This window comes from Brassica napus, chromosome C9, assembly GCF_020379485.1.
Source record: "Brassica napus cultivar Da-Ae chromosome C9, Da-Ae, whole genome shotgun sequence".
NCBI classification, from domain to species: domain Eukaryota; kingdom Viridiplantae; phylum Streptophyta; class Magnoliopsida; order Brassicales; family Brassicaceae; genus Brassica; species Brassica napus.
The window spans coordinates 16,470,522-16,485,745 of record NC_063452.1 but is presented as its reverse complement, the minus strand read 5'-3'; the positions used below and the strand labels follow the sequence as shown (position 1 = coordinate 16,485,745).

Here is a 15,224-nt window from a genome sequence, read left to right as displayed (position 1 = left end):
GCTGCGACTGCAAAATCTGCTCCACCCGCTGAGGAGGAGATAGAAAACCAAATCTCCGACAAGATAGCAAAACCGGATCTTTGGACCGGCTTGTTCAAAGGAGGTATCAAAAAGCTCCAGAAGAAAGGGGAAAGTTACTTGCTTCCTTCAGGAGAATCTTGTGTCACCATCCCAAACTCTGTTATTGAGAAAAACAGGAAGTCATGGGATAGTTTCATCATAGGGCAGTTCTACTCTGATCCACCCTCTCAAGGTACCATACAAACAATCATCAATGGCATCTGGAGTAAGCAGTTTAGGGACATCACTGTCTCTAAAATGGAAGGCTTCGCTTTTCTCTTCAGAATTCCTAATGCCTCCACCCGTGCCTACGTTCTGAAGCAATGTCTATGGCAAATCGAAGGCCAAACCATGTTTGTGGCGAAATGGGAACCGGGCATTGTGCCTGTCAAGCCTGAACTAACGTCAGCTCCGATATGGCTGGAGTTAAGGGATGTTCCTTTACAATTCTTCAATGAAGAAGCTCTCGAACACATTGCTTCGCAGGTGGGGGACCCTAAGTTCTTGTACCCACAAACGGCAAATAAAACCAATCTAGAGGTGGCAAAAGTGTTCACTATTATCGACCCTAGAGTGCCACTACCGGAAGCGGTGAATGCAAGATTTGAATCAGGTGAAATACGACGGATCAGAGTCTCAATCCCGTCGATGCCTCCAGTTTGTTCTTTCGGCAAAGAGGTTGGCCATCCTCTCAGGCGGTGTAAGAAAGCCCCCATCACGTGTAAAGCATGTAAGTCTACAACTCATCTACAGGCTGAATGCACGCGCTCAAAGGCCAAAACATCCGCCAAAACAGAGAAAGAGCTCAAAAAGAACCCCTCCTCAAAAACCTATTCAGAGGGTGCATATGCCAGTTGATCCCCAGCGGCATTCTACTGCCTCTTTAAAGGAATCTGCTAGCTCTTTTAAGAACATGGAAAATAGAAAAACAAGCGGCAAAGTAGACTCTTCTGCCAGAGGCTCAATCGATCGTGCTTCATCTGATCATGGCAGATCAGAAACTTCAGCTGCGGAATCTGACTCCTCTAACTTGGACTCATCAGACTCTCGTTTCAGCAACGACTCTGGATATACAGATGTTATTTCTGCGCGTCAGAAAAAGAAGGATCGGGGCAGGGGCCCCAAACTCAAGTAATTTTATGTATACAGACTTTTACGTGGCTTTAATATGGTCAGTCTTTTTACGGGTTTTAAAAAATGGTTCAAGCAGCAGCGACCATCTTTTGGATGTCTCCTTGAGACTCATGTACAGAAGAAAAAACAAAATAAATTTGTTATCTCCCTCCTCCGTGGATGGCTTTTTGACGGAAACTACGAGTTCTCGGAGCTAGGGAAAATCTGTATCCTTTGGCACCCATCTCTTCAAGTGACGGTTGTCCACAAATCTCTTCAAATGATCACCTGCCTTGTCAAGTGTCCGGATTATATTTCTCCAGTCGTAGTCTCTTGTATCTACGCTTCTAGTGATGAATATATTAGAAGAAAGCTTTGGTCAGATATTCATACTCTCTCAGGTTCCTCTGTTGTAGTAGGAAAAGCTTGGTTACTCATCGGTGACTTTAACCAAGTCTTAAAACCTGAAGAACACTCATGTCCACCTACCTTAAACGTGGATAGACAAACCAGAGAATTTCAGGAATGTGTTTCAGACGCTGCCCTGTCCGATTTTAACTTCATTGGGCCAACGTTCTCCTAGTGGAACAGTCAAAAGGCGAACCCCATTGGCAAGAAACTGGACCGTATCTTGGTAAATGATCAATGGCATGTCCAATTTCCATCTTCCCTTGGTGTCTTCGGACCTCAAGAATTCTCTGATCATGCATCATGTTTTGTTATCCTCGCTACTGATCAAACAAAGCATCGGATGCCTTTCAAGTTCTACAACTTTCTCCTTCTTGACAGCGAGTTTCTACCTATGATCGCATGGCTTTGGTTTTCTACAAACGTTATAGGCTCAGATATGCTCAGAGTTTCTAAGAAGCTAAAGATGCTAAAGAATCCGATCAGATCTTTCAGCAAAGAAAACTACTCCAATTTAGAAAAAAAGACTGAAGAAGCTCGTTGTACTCTGAACGGTATACAACATGATCTACTCTGCTCCCCTACTCCTGCTCTAGCGGAACTTGAGGCTGAAGCACAGAGAAAACGGGCAATTCTTTCTAAGGCAGAGCAGTCATTCCTCTTTCAGAGATCAAATATATCTTGGTATCGAGACGGCGATTGTGGGTCTCGCTATTTCCATAAGCTTATGGCTCTACGGCGTTCTAAAAACCATATCCATCTCTTGATCGGATCGGCAGGAGAAAGATATGAGACGCGTAAAGCTATCCATGACCATTGTCTTTCTCACTTCTCAGATTTTCTAGGAGGGCCTTCTTCTCTGTCGTTGTTTGACCCGCAAGATATAGCTCTGTTGTTAAACCACCAGTGCTCACAGGCTCAGTCAGATATGCTGCAGGCGCTATTCACTGATGCAGATATTAAGGAAGCTTTTTTTGCCCTCCCTAAAAATAAACCGTGTGGACCAGATGGCTTTTCCTCGGAATTTTTTGTGGGTTGCTGGTCTGTCATAGGCCCTGAGGTTATTTCTGCAGTCAAAGAATTCTTCAAGTCAGGGCAAATTCTCAAGCAGTGGAACTCAACTACACTGGTTCTCATTCCAAAAACCAGGAATGCCTCAAATATTGGAGATTTCAGACCTATTTCTTGTCTCAACACACTATATAAGGTAATCTCCCAGCTTCTTACGGGCAGGCTCAAAGAGGCACTCCAGCCAGTTATCTCTCATGCTCAATCAGCCTTCATGCCAGGAAGACTCTTAGCTGAGAATGTCCTACTAGAAACATAACTGATTCAAGGATACAAGAGGAAAAGCATATCTCCCCGTGCAATGCTTAAGGTTAATCTCCAGAAAGCTTTTGATTCTATACACTGGGAATTCGTTATTGCATGTCTCCAAGCTATAGGAATGCCGCCTCGCTTCATTGGATGGATCTCTGAATGTATCTCTTCGGCTTCCTTCACGGTCTGCATCAACGGAGAATCAGGGGGGTTCTTTAAAAGCACCAGAGGCTTGAGACAGGGTGGCCCTCTCTCACCCTATCTATTTGTTCTAGCAATGGAAGTGTTCTCCAGGCTTCTGAAGAGTCGTTATGAGTCAGGCTACATCCAGTATCATCCAAATGCTGAACCGGTAAACATCTCTCATTTAATGTTCGCTGATAATGTAATGGTGTTCTTCGATGGTAGTAGATTCTCTCTTCACGGTATATCAGAAACCCTTGACGACTTCGCAACCTGGTCAGGTATTCATATAAACCATAACAAGTCTAAACTCCTCTTAGCGGGGCTGAATCAGCAGGAAACTAGTGAAGCTCTTCGCTATGGATACCCCCTGGGCTCTCCCCCGATTCGCTATCTGGGCCTCCCGCTGATGCACCGCAAACTAAGGATTTCAGAATACTCTCCACTGATAGATAAAATAGCAAGCAGCTTTAATGCTTGGTCAGCTAAAAATCTCTCCTTTGCAGGTCGTTTAGTCTTGATCAAATCGGTTATCTCAGGAACGGTTGTGTTTTGGATCACAACATTCATCCTACCAAAGGGGTGTATCAGAAAAATAGAATCTCTCTGCTCCAAATTTATCTGGTTAGGCCAGATTGAAGGACCGGCTTTCTCGAAGGTGTCTTGGGAGACATGTTGTCTCCCCAAGAAGGAGGGAGGCTTAGGACTCTGACGTTTTGAGACTTGGAACAAAACCCTCTGCCTTCGACTGATTTGGCTTCTATTTGCAGAAGGAGGTTCTTTATGGGTGGCTTGGCACAAGCATTATCACCTCCAGGACAATAATTTTTGTGCTCTCTCTGACCATGCCCAAGATTCTTGGCACTGGAAATCGCTCCTTAAGCTCAGACCTCTGGCCCGGCCCTTTATCACTTGTACTATCAACAATGGCCGCTCTGCAAGCTTCTGGGTCGATCAATGGACTCCGATGGGACCCTTGATTGATTATATGGGAACCTCTGGGCCTCGCGCCCTAAGGATCGAGCTGACAGCAACCGTATCTGAGGCTGTGAGGGGATCTCTGTGGAATCTACCTGCGCCACGATCAGATGAGGCAATGAACCTTCATGTGTTCCTAACGACGATCAATGTTCCATCTTCTGAAGCATCACCGGATTTCTTCTCATGGACAGTTGATGGAGATAAACTTCAGACTTTCAGCTCAAGTAAAACATGGAGCATAGTCAGAGAAAGACAGCCTATCCGTTCATGGCACAAGATGGTTTGGTTCAAAGGTCATATTCCAAAGCATGCCTTCACTATGTGGGTTTCTGTTCTAGATAGGTTGCCTACCCGCAATCGACTGGCTTCATGGGGAATGCTAACGCCCATCTCATGTTGCCTCTGTTCCTCTTCGGATAAATCTAGAGATCATATATTTGCTGAATGTGATTTCACCAAGGAGCTCTGGAGACGAATGCAAGCTAAGTTGTCTGGTACAACCACCACTTTTGACTCCTGGCCTCAGCTGTTGGCTTGGTGTTCTCAGAATGTCAGCAAGTCACAGAGAGCTCTGAGGAATATCGCAGTCCAATCTATAATCTACAACATTTGGGCTGAAAGAAATGACATGATTTTCAACAACAAGGTGCTCACTCAGCTGGAACGCTTCAAGCTTGTTGATAAGAATGTCAGGAACATAATTTCTGCTCGAAAGACCCGGAAGGAGTTCAAGCATCTCATGGTCCTTTGGTTGGTTTAACCTAAGCGCCTTCTAAAATGATTTTCAGTTTGTTAGCATGTTTTTTCCTGTTTTTGCCATAGCTAACAAAAGCTTGTTTATAAACTCTAAGCTTGTAAACCTTTTCATTTAAATGATATTCACAGTTAAGCAAAAAAAAAAAAATACTATTGGTTTCTATTTTGGGTTGTTCTCTGGACTGTAAATCTGACCCATTTGGGTTTTTAGTGGGTTTTGTCTTTTTAGTTTGGGAAATTTGCCAAAATAAAATGACAATTGTCCCTTTAGTTTTTTTTTTCCAACAACATTACAGACTCATATTGACCCTGTAAACCACACTAGGAGATGTTGATCCATGTGAACGACGATAGACGTTTGTTTCCTGACACTGTGTGCTAGGTTATCCGCCTTTGTATTTTGCGTTCTAGGTACATGAATAATTTCTGATCGTATGAAACTTTCTTTCAGACTCTTAATATCTTCCAAATAACTTGCAAAAGCTGGCCATTCTTCTGGTTCTGAAACCATCTTCACTAATTGAGAACAATCCGTTGCAAACGTAACTGAAATTGTCGTAAGTTTCTCATACATTCCATAGCCCATAGTAGCGCCTCCATCTCTGCATGCAAGGGAGTTAGAGTAGCCCGTACATTCCTTGCTCCCATCAATCCCTCAAATCCTTCTAAAGTACTGAACAACCCTGACCAGAGAACCAACCCTTTAGTATAAACATTTTTTTGTCTCTTTTACCTTTTTCATTTCATACTTAATGAAATAAATAGTTTTGTGAATAAAACAATTATAAAAAATATTAAAAATAGATGAAATACTCATATACACAAACTGGTATTTTGGTTGAAAAACTTGTTAAAATGTAAAATTTTAAATTATGTTCTAGGAAAAGTAGATTTCATCTTTTGGGTTGGTAGATTAAATAAGTTATGAATTCCAAATTAATTAAGTTAATCTAATTTAAATAAAATTCTAATTATGAGGAATACAAAGTCTATGTACTGTGAAGATAGCTATATTTTTTTGAATGCATCTTCTATTTTTATGAGTAATTCTAAAATTCTATGAATACAAAATCTAGACACAACTCAAAAGATTACATATGGCAGAATATGCTTATAGAATAGTTGTCTGGTTTCTACACAATGTAGAAGGTACATTCTACGGATAAGAAAAAACTAATTTCCAAAAATTTGGAAAATCAGTTATGAAAATATTCTAAACATATTTGTAATTCTTTTACTTTCCTAAAATGTGTAGAGGTGATTTGTAGGGGTGATTTTCCTCGTCAAAAATATAAAAAAAAGAAATGAAGCTCTTGTTTTTCATGAAACCATGATTTCTCCTAAGTTTTTCTTGTGATTTTCACATACTGTTTTTATATGATGCATATCTATATGACATATGGTGTATGATAATTAGGTATAACATTTTGAAAGGGTTAACCTTTGTTTATACAAATACATATTTTGATATATGCACTTAAATCATTTACTTTGGAATTTAAGAATTAACAATTATTATCATTAGATATTGCTAGAATTCTAATGAGTCTTATGAACACTTGCATTAAACGAAACAAAAAACCATTACCATTAGTTATAAGCTCCCAGGCCATAAAGGCTCTGTCAATGAGTGTGTTTTTCACCAAACTGGTAGTTTAAAGCTGTGACCTTTGAAACTAAAATTGGAATCGAAGACTTAAGATTCAACAATGTGTTTAAGACATTAGGTTTATTGAGAGAACACAAAACAATGGGTGATCCTTGCTACAAGTAATCAAAACAAAGGATGCTCTTCACCAAACTATCTCTCTTGTGTCTGCATTTTCCTAACTGTCTCTCTTGTCTCTTTTAGTTTTCAATTGTTTTACTGTACTTTGTAATTTAAAAAAAAAATCTAATGAAAATTCTTGGACAAAAAGAAAGAAAGACATAAATAAATAAGAGATATATGAAGTCTTCCTTGACATTGACGGATGTTGTTACCGCAACTCGAATCTGAGTTCCATATTAAATCTCCAAAGAGATGTGCAAAACTCTATTTTTTAAAAGAAAACCTAATTCAAGGTGGTCAAAACAAGAAGTGAAGAGTAAGGACATTTCAAGATGCATTTTCAAAAGAGAGCTAATGAGATGGGCAAAGGGAATATACAGCACGTTGAATCTTCTATGGTTAACGTCAATACTACAATCGAATGTTGTGTTATTATATCACTTTAGGATCGAACCTAAGAATATTAGAGATATATTGACACTAGAAATGCACAAAATTCCCTGATCTAAAAAAATAGAACAACCAATGAAAATTCAAGAAATAAAAGCTCTTGACTCAATGTTATTGATTAGGATGGTCCCATACTAACCTATGATGCTTAAACTATTAACCATTGCTAATTCGTAGGCCTAAGATCACTAATTTAAGCTAATCCATTTCCATGATAATCTCTTATGCTAATCAAGCTTGTAATATCAATTTTCGTTGGTTAATTACCATTAAGTATGCATGAATCTCAAGTCCCAGTAATCAATAAAAACTTCCATTGGCTAAGCAAGTAAAGCACATTGATAGATTGTTTTAAGCATTTCATCGAATACTTTCAGGGCATGAAATCTTAAAATCTAAATTTGTAATTAATCAAACCTAAACTAGCATTAAGAACATCAATCGAGTAAGAATATATATAAACTAAGCACCAAACAACATAAATCAAGCATCAATCATCCTAATCTACCAAACTCAAAAGCTATAAGAAATCTACTCACTAATATTCATGAAAACACCTAAACTCATTCTAGATATACACATAATCAAAAGACTAAAAAATGTCAATAAGATAAACAAAATAAATCCTTAAACAGAAACAAGATTCACAAAAGATTCAAATCTAAAACAAAAGAAATCAAAATAAATTAAGATAAATCTATGCTTATGTAATTTACAATTTCATCCCTTAAAATGCCTCTTTATAAGCTTTCAAAAAACAAACCAAGTTGACCCAAGAAAATTTGGGTAAAAACTTGGTTAAAGATTGGTCAATGCAAAAATTTGCAGCTTTTTCTAAGTGTTGAAGCTGCCACAATAAGCCGCTACCAAATACGTTTCATCCACAACGGCCACCAAAAGCACCTATAGATGTACACTGTGACACTTAGTTTCTCAGTTCGTTGTCCAAATCACCTAAGGTTCATTATTCACTTCTTTTGACTCTAAATAGCGTCAAACATCTCAAAAATCATTAAGCAACCACTCCAATACCTATAACATGCAAATGCAATATATTCTTTTAAATGCAATCAAAATGAACCTAAATGTGATAAAAATGAAAGCTTAAAAGAGGTAAAAATACAAGATATCAGTTAATCACCATGACATAGTAATATTGAATATGTTGTATGTTGATGACGTTATGAACATGTCGGACTTAGATATGGAGTCTCAGTGGATTGTTGATTATGGTTTCTCGTTGCATTTGACATGGAAGAAGGGTAAAATCATCAAGCTAGATGAAACACTGATTGATACAGTAAAAATGGGCAACGACCCAATGTCAAAAGTCATGGGAAAAGGTTCAGCAAAGATAGTCATTAGAGATGGCTGCTAAGTAATACTGGCGACTGTTAGATATATTTCTGAGATGAGATTTGATTTATCTTGGTACTCTTGAAGCACATGGTTGCATGTATATTTTTCAAAGTGGGGGTTCTGAATACTATGAAATAGGGCATTAAGGTTTTACCAGGCAAAAATATGAGATTCTGTATTTACTATGTCAACAAGAAACTGATTAAATTGCAAAGGTTTGTACAAATGTTATAAAATAGGTATACACATAGATATACATGTAAAAAAGGGTCTACTGGATAGGAGAAGGTATCATCTCTCAGCTTCTGTGAAAATTGTGTTTTTGGCAAAGAAGATAGTCTTCTGAAGTTATCCAGCTAGAGTAAAAGAATATATGATCTGCTTACTTGATGACGAGAATTGTGTTGTCAGTAAGAATGTTATGTTCAAGGATGATCAAATGTTCATAGTTGTAAATATAAGTTGGATCATGTTGATGAATTAAAAGTAAATGAAGGATTGGTGGAGCTAAAACATAATTCTAAAAAAGAAGTATATAAACGAATGGTGCTTTTGAATTACATAAAATGAGAGTAAAACTGATGATGTGTCATAAGAACATGTGGCTGAAACTTCTTCGGTTTTGCAAGACTATATGCTAGCCCGAAAAAGAGTGATAAAAGAAATATGTGTTCCTTTGAGGTTTACAGAGAATCAATGTGTGGTTAGTTGTATGTTAGATACCGATGGTGAAGATTTTTCTTAACCATATAATTACTTTAAGGCTCTTAGAGATAGTGGCTGTAAAATTGGAATGCAACTATAGAAGATGAGATTTTCTCACTAGCAAAGAATGGCACATTGAACATTGTACCAAAGCTTCAAAGGTAAAAATCATTGGGTGCAAATGGGTATACAACAAGAACTTGAAGTAGAGACACCCGTGTAAATCTAGGCTAGTGACAAAGGGTTTCTCCATAGCGGAGGCATTAACTACAATGAGATATTTTCCACAGTTGTTAAGCATGTCTTCTGTTAGGATCATATTGTATATTGTTGATTCGAAGGATTTGGAGCTGGAACAATTAGATGTTAAGAGCAACTTTCTCCATGGTGAGTTGGATGAGGTTATATACATGAAACCATCAGAAGGTTTTGCTGAAAAAGGTAAACAAGATTGGTTATGTCTGTTAAAGAAGTTTCTGAACTTAACCAAGGTTCTAGAAAATGGAATCAGAAGTTTAGTAGCTTCACGAAGAGTCAGCGATTTTCTAGAAGTAAGGTTAACAGTTGTGTGTATGTGAAGATGATTCATACATATTGTTTGTTATATGTAGATAATATTCCTGTAAATTCTAAGAATATGCATTTATGGTATTAAGAAAGATCTAAATACAATGTTGAGATGAAAGACCTTCGACCAACCAAGAAGATACTTGGCATGGAGATAATGAGAAACCAAAAGGAGTTCAGATTGGAATTTTGTCATAAAGGGTCTATTAAAAAGTTTATAAAACTATTTCATATGGATAAACTTAGCGGTTAAAAAAACCATTGGGGGGGTTCATTTTAAGCCGAGGGGTGGTACAAAGGAGTTGCTAACATGAAAAATTAGAAGAGATGAAGTCAATACTTTATGCGAATGCAATAAAAAGTTTCATGTACATCATCGTAGGTACAAGACCTGATATTACCTGATCAGATGAAATAGTGAGTCAGTTTATGAGAAATTCGATAAAAGATCATTGGCTAGATGTAAAGTGGATGGAAAACTACCTATGAGGCACATCAGAAATGAAGTTGATCTTCATAAAAGGTGAATAACTGAAGCAAATTAGATTTAGTCATTCCATTATGAAATGAGACTCGGATAAATGCATGTTTGTTACATGTATTATTTTTACCATCGGGGAAATGCAATCAGTTGGAGATCAGGACGTCAGAAAGTTGTGGTTTTGTCAACATCAGAGTCTAAGTATATAACTTTATCATAATCAGCAAATGAAACAATACGGTTGAGAAATATGATTTGAGAATTTAGGTATTCACATAAGCTGGTTGAGATATTATGTGACTCAGAGAGTGCTCTTGCTTTTTCTTAGAACAATGTTCATCATGAAAGAATGAATCACCCATATATAAGATATTACTTCATGTAAAAGAAAATTGAAGAAATTATCATAATAGGAAATTTCAGCTCTTCATAATCATGTAGATATCTTTACCAAAGTGGTACATGTTAATAAATTGAATGAAGCTTGGAGAAGCTTCATTCTGGAGCTGAGTAAGTGACACAGAATATTTGGAGCGAATGAGAAACGAGAAGAAAAAAAAGGAAAAATCACATAAGTTTGACCTTAGCATCAAGTTTTTAGTTTTAAGACCATTTGGTGGAGAATTGTTTAAAATGAGCTGCAAGACTAATGGGTCAGGTGATTGATTCGTAGTCGAAGTGAAGACGTTTTGATGGTGAATTGAGTTGTTCTTCGCAGATGTACATCTCAGCCATTCCATTACAACATAAACGTAGTTGATGTGAGATCAACAAAAACTTGTTGAGAATGATATATAAGCATATTACTTCGAGTTGAGTAGTAGCATGAATTTTCTTTATCTTTGTATTTTTTCTTAAAAGTGTAAAGTGAAAAGTTTATAAATATTTTTTTCTGGTGAGTGAATATTCTGGGAATTCCAATGTAAGGAAACTAATGTCGTTTTGACAGCGAATGCCGAATACGATAAATCACTTGTGTTCTTTGAGTTTCTTGCTCTAATATTCTTATCATATACTATTAGTTCAATTCCGGAAAAAACGAGTAAAACAAAGTTTGATATCGATTAGTGAGTGTTGCGAGAGTATATGAATTAAAAGGTGATTTTACAACACATACAATCTATCTACCTATCTATCTATCTATCTATATTATTAAAAGAGAAGTACAAAATAGAAATACCCCTTAATTTTACAATTTATTTACATTAGAATGCCATTGAGATATTTATTGAAACTATATTTAAGTATACTTGTCTTTTCCTAATTTAAATAATAGATTTAAGCATTTAATGTCTTTAATGTATTTTCCTAATTCAAATAATAGATTTCCTTAATCAAATCTTAACCAAAATAGATTTTCTAATATATTTCATATTAACATATTAAATATTTTTAATATTTGTTAGTAATAAATAATAAAATAAAATATCACACATCATATCAATTTATATAGCATATAAATAAAATATACGATAGTTATAAATATTTGATTTTTTATATGATACAATGTGATGTAATAGACAATTATAATCACAAAATATAATTATTCAAAGTAATAAATAAAAATTTATGTCTTAAAATGTTATATTAACAATTATGTAGTACAATTTAATTTGCATATATATATATATATATATATATACCATTAGTACAAAGAAAAAATTTAAAATGAAAGCAAATATTTATACGGTCACGGGTCAATCTCTAGAAATAAACAACAACAGCGTAAGATTATTTTTCTTTAACAAATTTATTTTAATAGAAATTATAGTTCTAAATATGTTTATATATTTTTAGGTATTTATTAAAAAAAATTTAAGGGATGCTAAGATTTTTAAATTGGAAAAATTATGACCCACCTCTATATTATTTTAATTAGGATAAAATTTATATTCGAATATTTTATTAAACTTTTAATTTTAATTTTTATTATAACCGCAAGGATGAATTTTCAATATAAATTTATGTTTAAATACTACAAATGAATTATTTAATATAAAGTAAAAATACTAAAGATATAAAATAAATACCCGCCCGGTTGGACGGGTCAATGTCTAGTCTATATTATTAAAAGAGAAGTACAAATTAGAAATACCCCTTAATTTTACAATTTATTTACATTAGAATGACATTGAGATATTTATTGAAACTATATTTAAGTATACTTGTCTTTTCCTAATTTAAATAATAGATTTAAGCATTTAATGTCTTTAATGTCTTTTCCTAATTCAAATAATAGATTTCCTTAATCAAATCTTAACCAAAATAGATTTTCTAATATATTTCATATTAACATATTAAATATTTTTAATATTTGTTAGTAATAAATAATAAAATAAAATATCACACATCATATCAATTTATATAGCATATAAATAAAATATACGATAGTTATAAATATTTGATTTTTTATATGATACAATGTGATGTAATAGACAATTATAATCACAAAATATAATTATTCAAAGTAATAAATAAAAATTTATGTCTTAAAATGTTATATTAACAATTATGTAGTACAATTTAATTTGCATATATATATATATATATTATACCATTAGTACAAAGAAAAAATTTAAAATGAAAGCAAATATTTATACGGTCACGGGTCAATCTCTAGAAATAAACAACAACAGCGTAAGATTATTTTTCTTTAACAAATTTATTTTAATAGAAATTATAGTTCTAAATATGTTTATATATTTTTAGGTATTTATAAAAAAAAATTTAAGGGATGCTAAGATTTTTAAAATTGGAAAATTATGACCCACCTCTATATTATTTTAATTAGGATAAAATTTATATTCGAATATTTTATTAAACTTTTAATTTTAATTTTTATTATAACCGCAAGGATGAATTTTCAATATAAATTTATGTTTAAATACTACAAATGAATTATTTAATATAAAGTAAAAATACTAAAGATATAAAATAAATACCCGCCCGGTCGGACGGGTCAATGTCTAGTCTATATTATTAAAAGAGAAGTACAAATTAGAAATACCCCTTAATTTTACAATTTATTTACATTAGAATGACATTGAGATATTTATTGAAACTATATTTAAGTATGCTTGTCTTTTTCTAATTTAAATAATAGATTTAAGCATTTAATGTCTTTTCCTAATTTAAATAATAGATTTCCTTAATCAAATCTTAACCAAAATAGATTTTCTAATATATTTCATATTAACATATTAAATATTTTTAATATTTGTTAGTAATAAATAATAAAATAAAATATCACACATCATAATCAATTTATATAGCATATAAATAAAATATACGATAGCTATAAATATTGAATTTTTTATATGATACAATGTGATGTAATAGACAATTATAATCACAAAATATAATTATTCAAAGTAATGAATAAAATTTAATGTTTTAAAATGTCATATTAACAATTATGTAATACATTTTAATTTATAAATATATATATATATATATACATTATACCATTAGTACAAAGAAAAAATTTAAAGTGAAAGCAAATATTTATACGGTCATGGGTCAAGCTCTAGAAATAAACAACAAAAGCGTAAGATTATTTTTCTTTAACAAATGTATTTTAATAGAAATTATAGTTCTAAATATGTTTATATATTTTTAGGTATTTATAAAAAAAATTTTAAGGGATGCTAAGATTTTGAAATTGGAAAAATTATGACTCACATCTATATTATTTTAATTAGGATAAAATTTATATCCAAATATTTTTTTTTGTCATCGACTTTTACAAGCTCATATAGACTTTGTAAACCAAACTGGATGATGTGCATCCATGTGAACAACGTAAGACGGTTGCAACCTAGCTCTACGGGCTAGACTATCCGAATATTTTATTAAACTTTTAATTTAATTTTTATTATAACCGCAAAGATTAATTTTTAATATAAATTTATGTTTAACTACTACAAATAAATTATTTAATATAAAGTAAAAAATACTAAAGATATAAAATAAATACCCGTCCGGTCGGACGGGTCAAAGTCTAGTTATAATTACAAATGACTAAAGGCTTTTCCCGGGCTACGCCCGAGGTATTCGTATAAGTTTTAATTAAATTAAAAAAAATTACAATAACATTTGAATATAAATTGTTATATATACTACAATCGATTTTAAACTATTAAATTGGTAAGAAATTTAAATTCGTTTGAATTTATTGATTGCCCTGTGTCTAAAATATTTCATATAATTTAACTCACAATTTGTTATTGAAGGAAATCATATATAGAATGATCAGTAAGATGAGTCAAAGTATTAACTAAACTTTGTTATGCTTTAAAATATATTTATCTTATTAATTTTGGTTTTGTATAAAACAATTGTAAATTTAAAAACGATTTAAACTTTGTTTTAACTTTAGAATTGTTGAGTTGTAATACCATATTGAACAGTTTCATAACAGAAATTAAATTGAATAAAAATTTGATCCAAACTAAGGATAATGTTGTTCTCCAAATCAATTTATGAAAATACATAATAAATAAAAATTATAACAGACCAAACCAGTTTTAAGACAATTTTTTAAATAAACCATCACCGAAACTTTATTTTTAAATCATATAAACCAATAATAACTCTTTAAATTAAGATATTCCGGCCTCGTCACAAAGAGATTAGGCTTTACTTTTATGTTGATTTCTACCTTTGGTTATTTATTTTAAAGTTATAATCTGGTGTTTTTTAAAAATTTATATATGGTGAGGATTTAGTTTAATATTCACAACTTTTAAATTACTTATGAAGATTGTTGTTGAATGAATATAATTTGAAGAAGTGGTCGAAGTCTAAATCCTTAAACAACTCTCCATGATGTGTTTGAGTCTCCATTTTACACTCTTTTCATCGTAACTGTTACCAATGAAATGTGTTCAAAATTTCAATCATCGTAATTACTACCAATTTTCGTGTTTAATTTTAGACTAACTACATATGTTGTTTTGAGCCTAGTTATTCATCGTACCATGTTACAAAAAGAACATATGAATTATTTGAAAAATGTAATCCATTGGAACAAATTGACAGTGATTAGTTTCCAATATATGGTGTAAGATT

At 33.1% G+C, this 15,224-nt stretch overlaps 1 protein-coding gene across 1 annotated transcript; it reads left to right on the top strand.

The window, feature by feature from the left end:
- The first annotated feature begins 4,051 nt into the window (after positions 1-4,051).
- Positions 4,052-4,825, top strand: LOC106432076. The gene has a single exon (XM_013872919.1). The coding sequence runs from the start codon at positions 4,052-4,054 to the stop codon at positions 4,823-4,825; it is 774 nt and encodes a 257-aa protein (XP_013728373.1).
- The last annotated feature ends 10,399 nt before the right edge of the window (positions 4,826-15,224 follow it).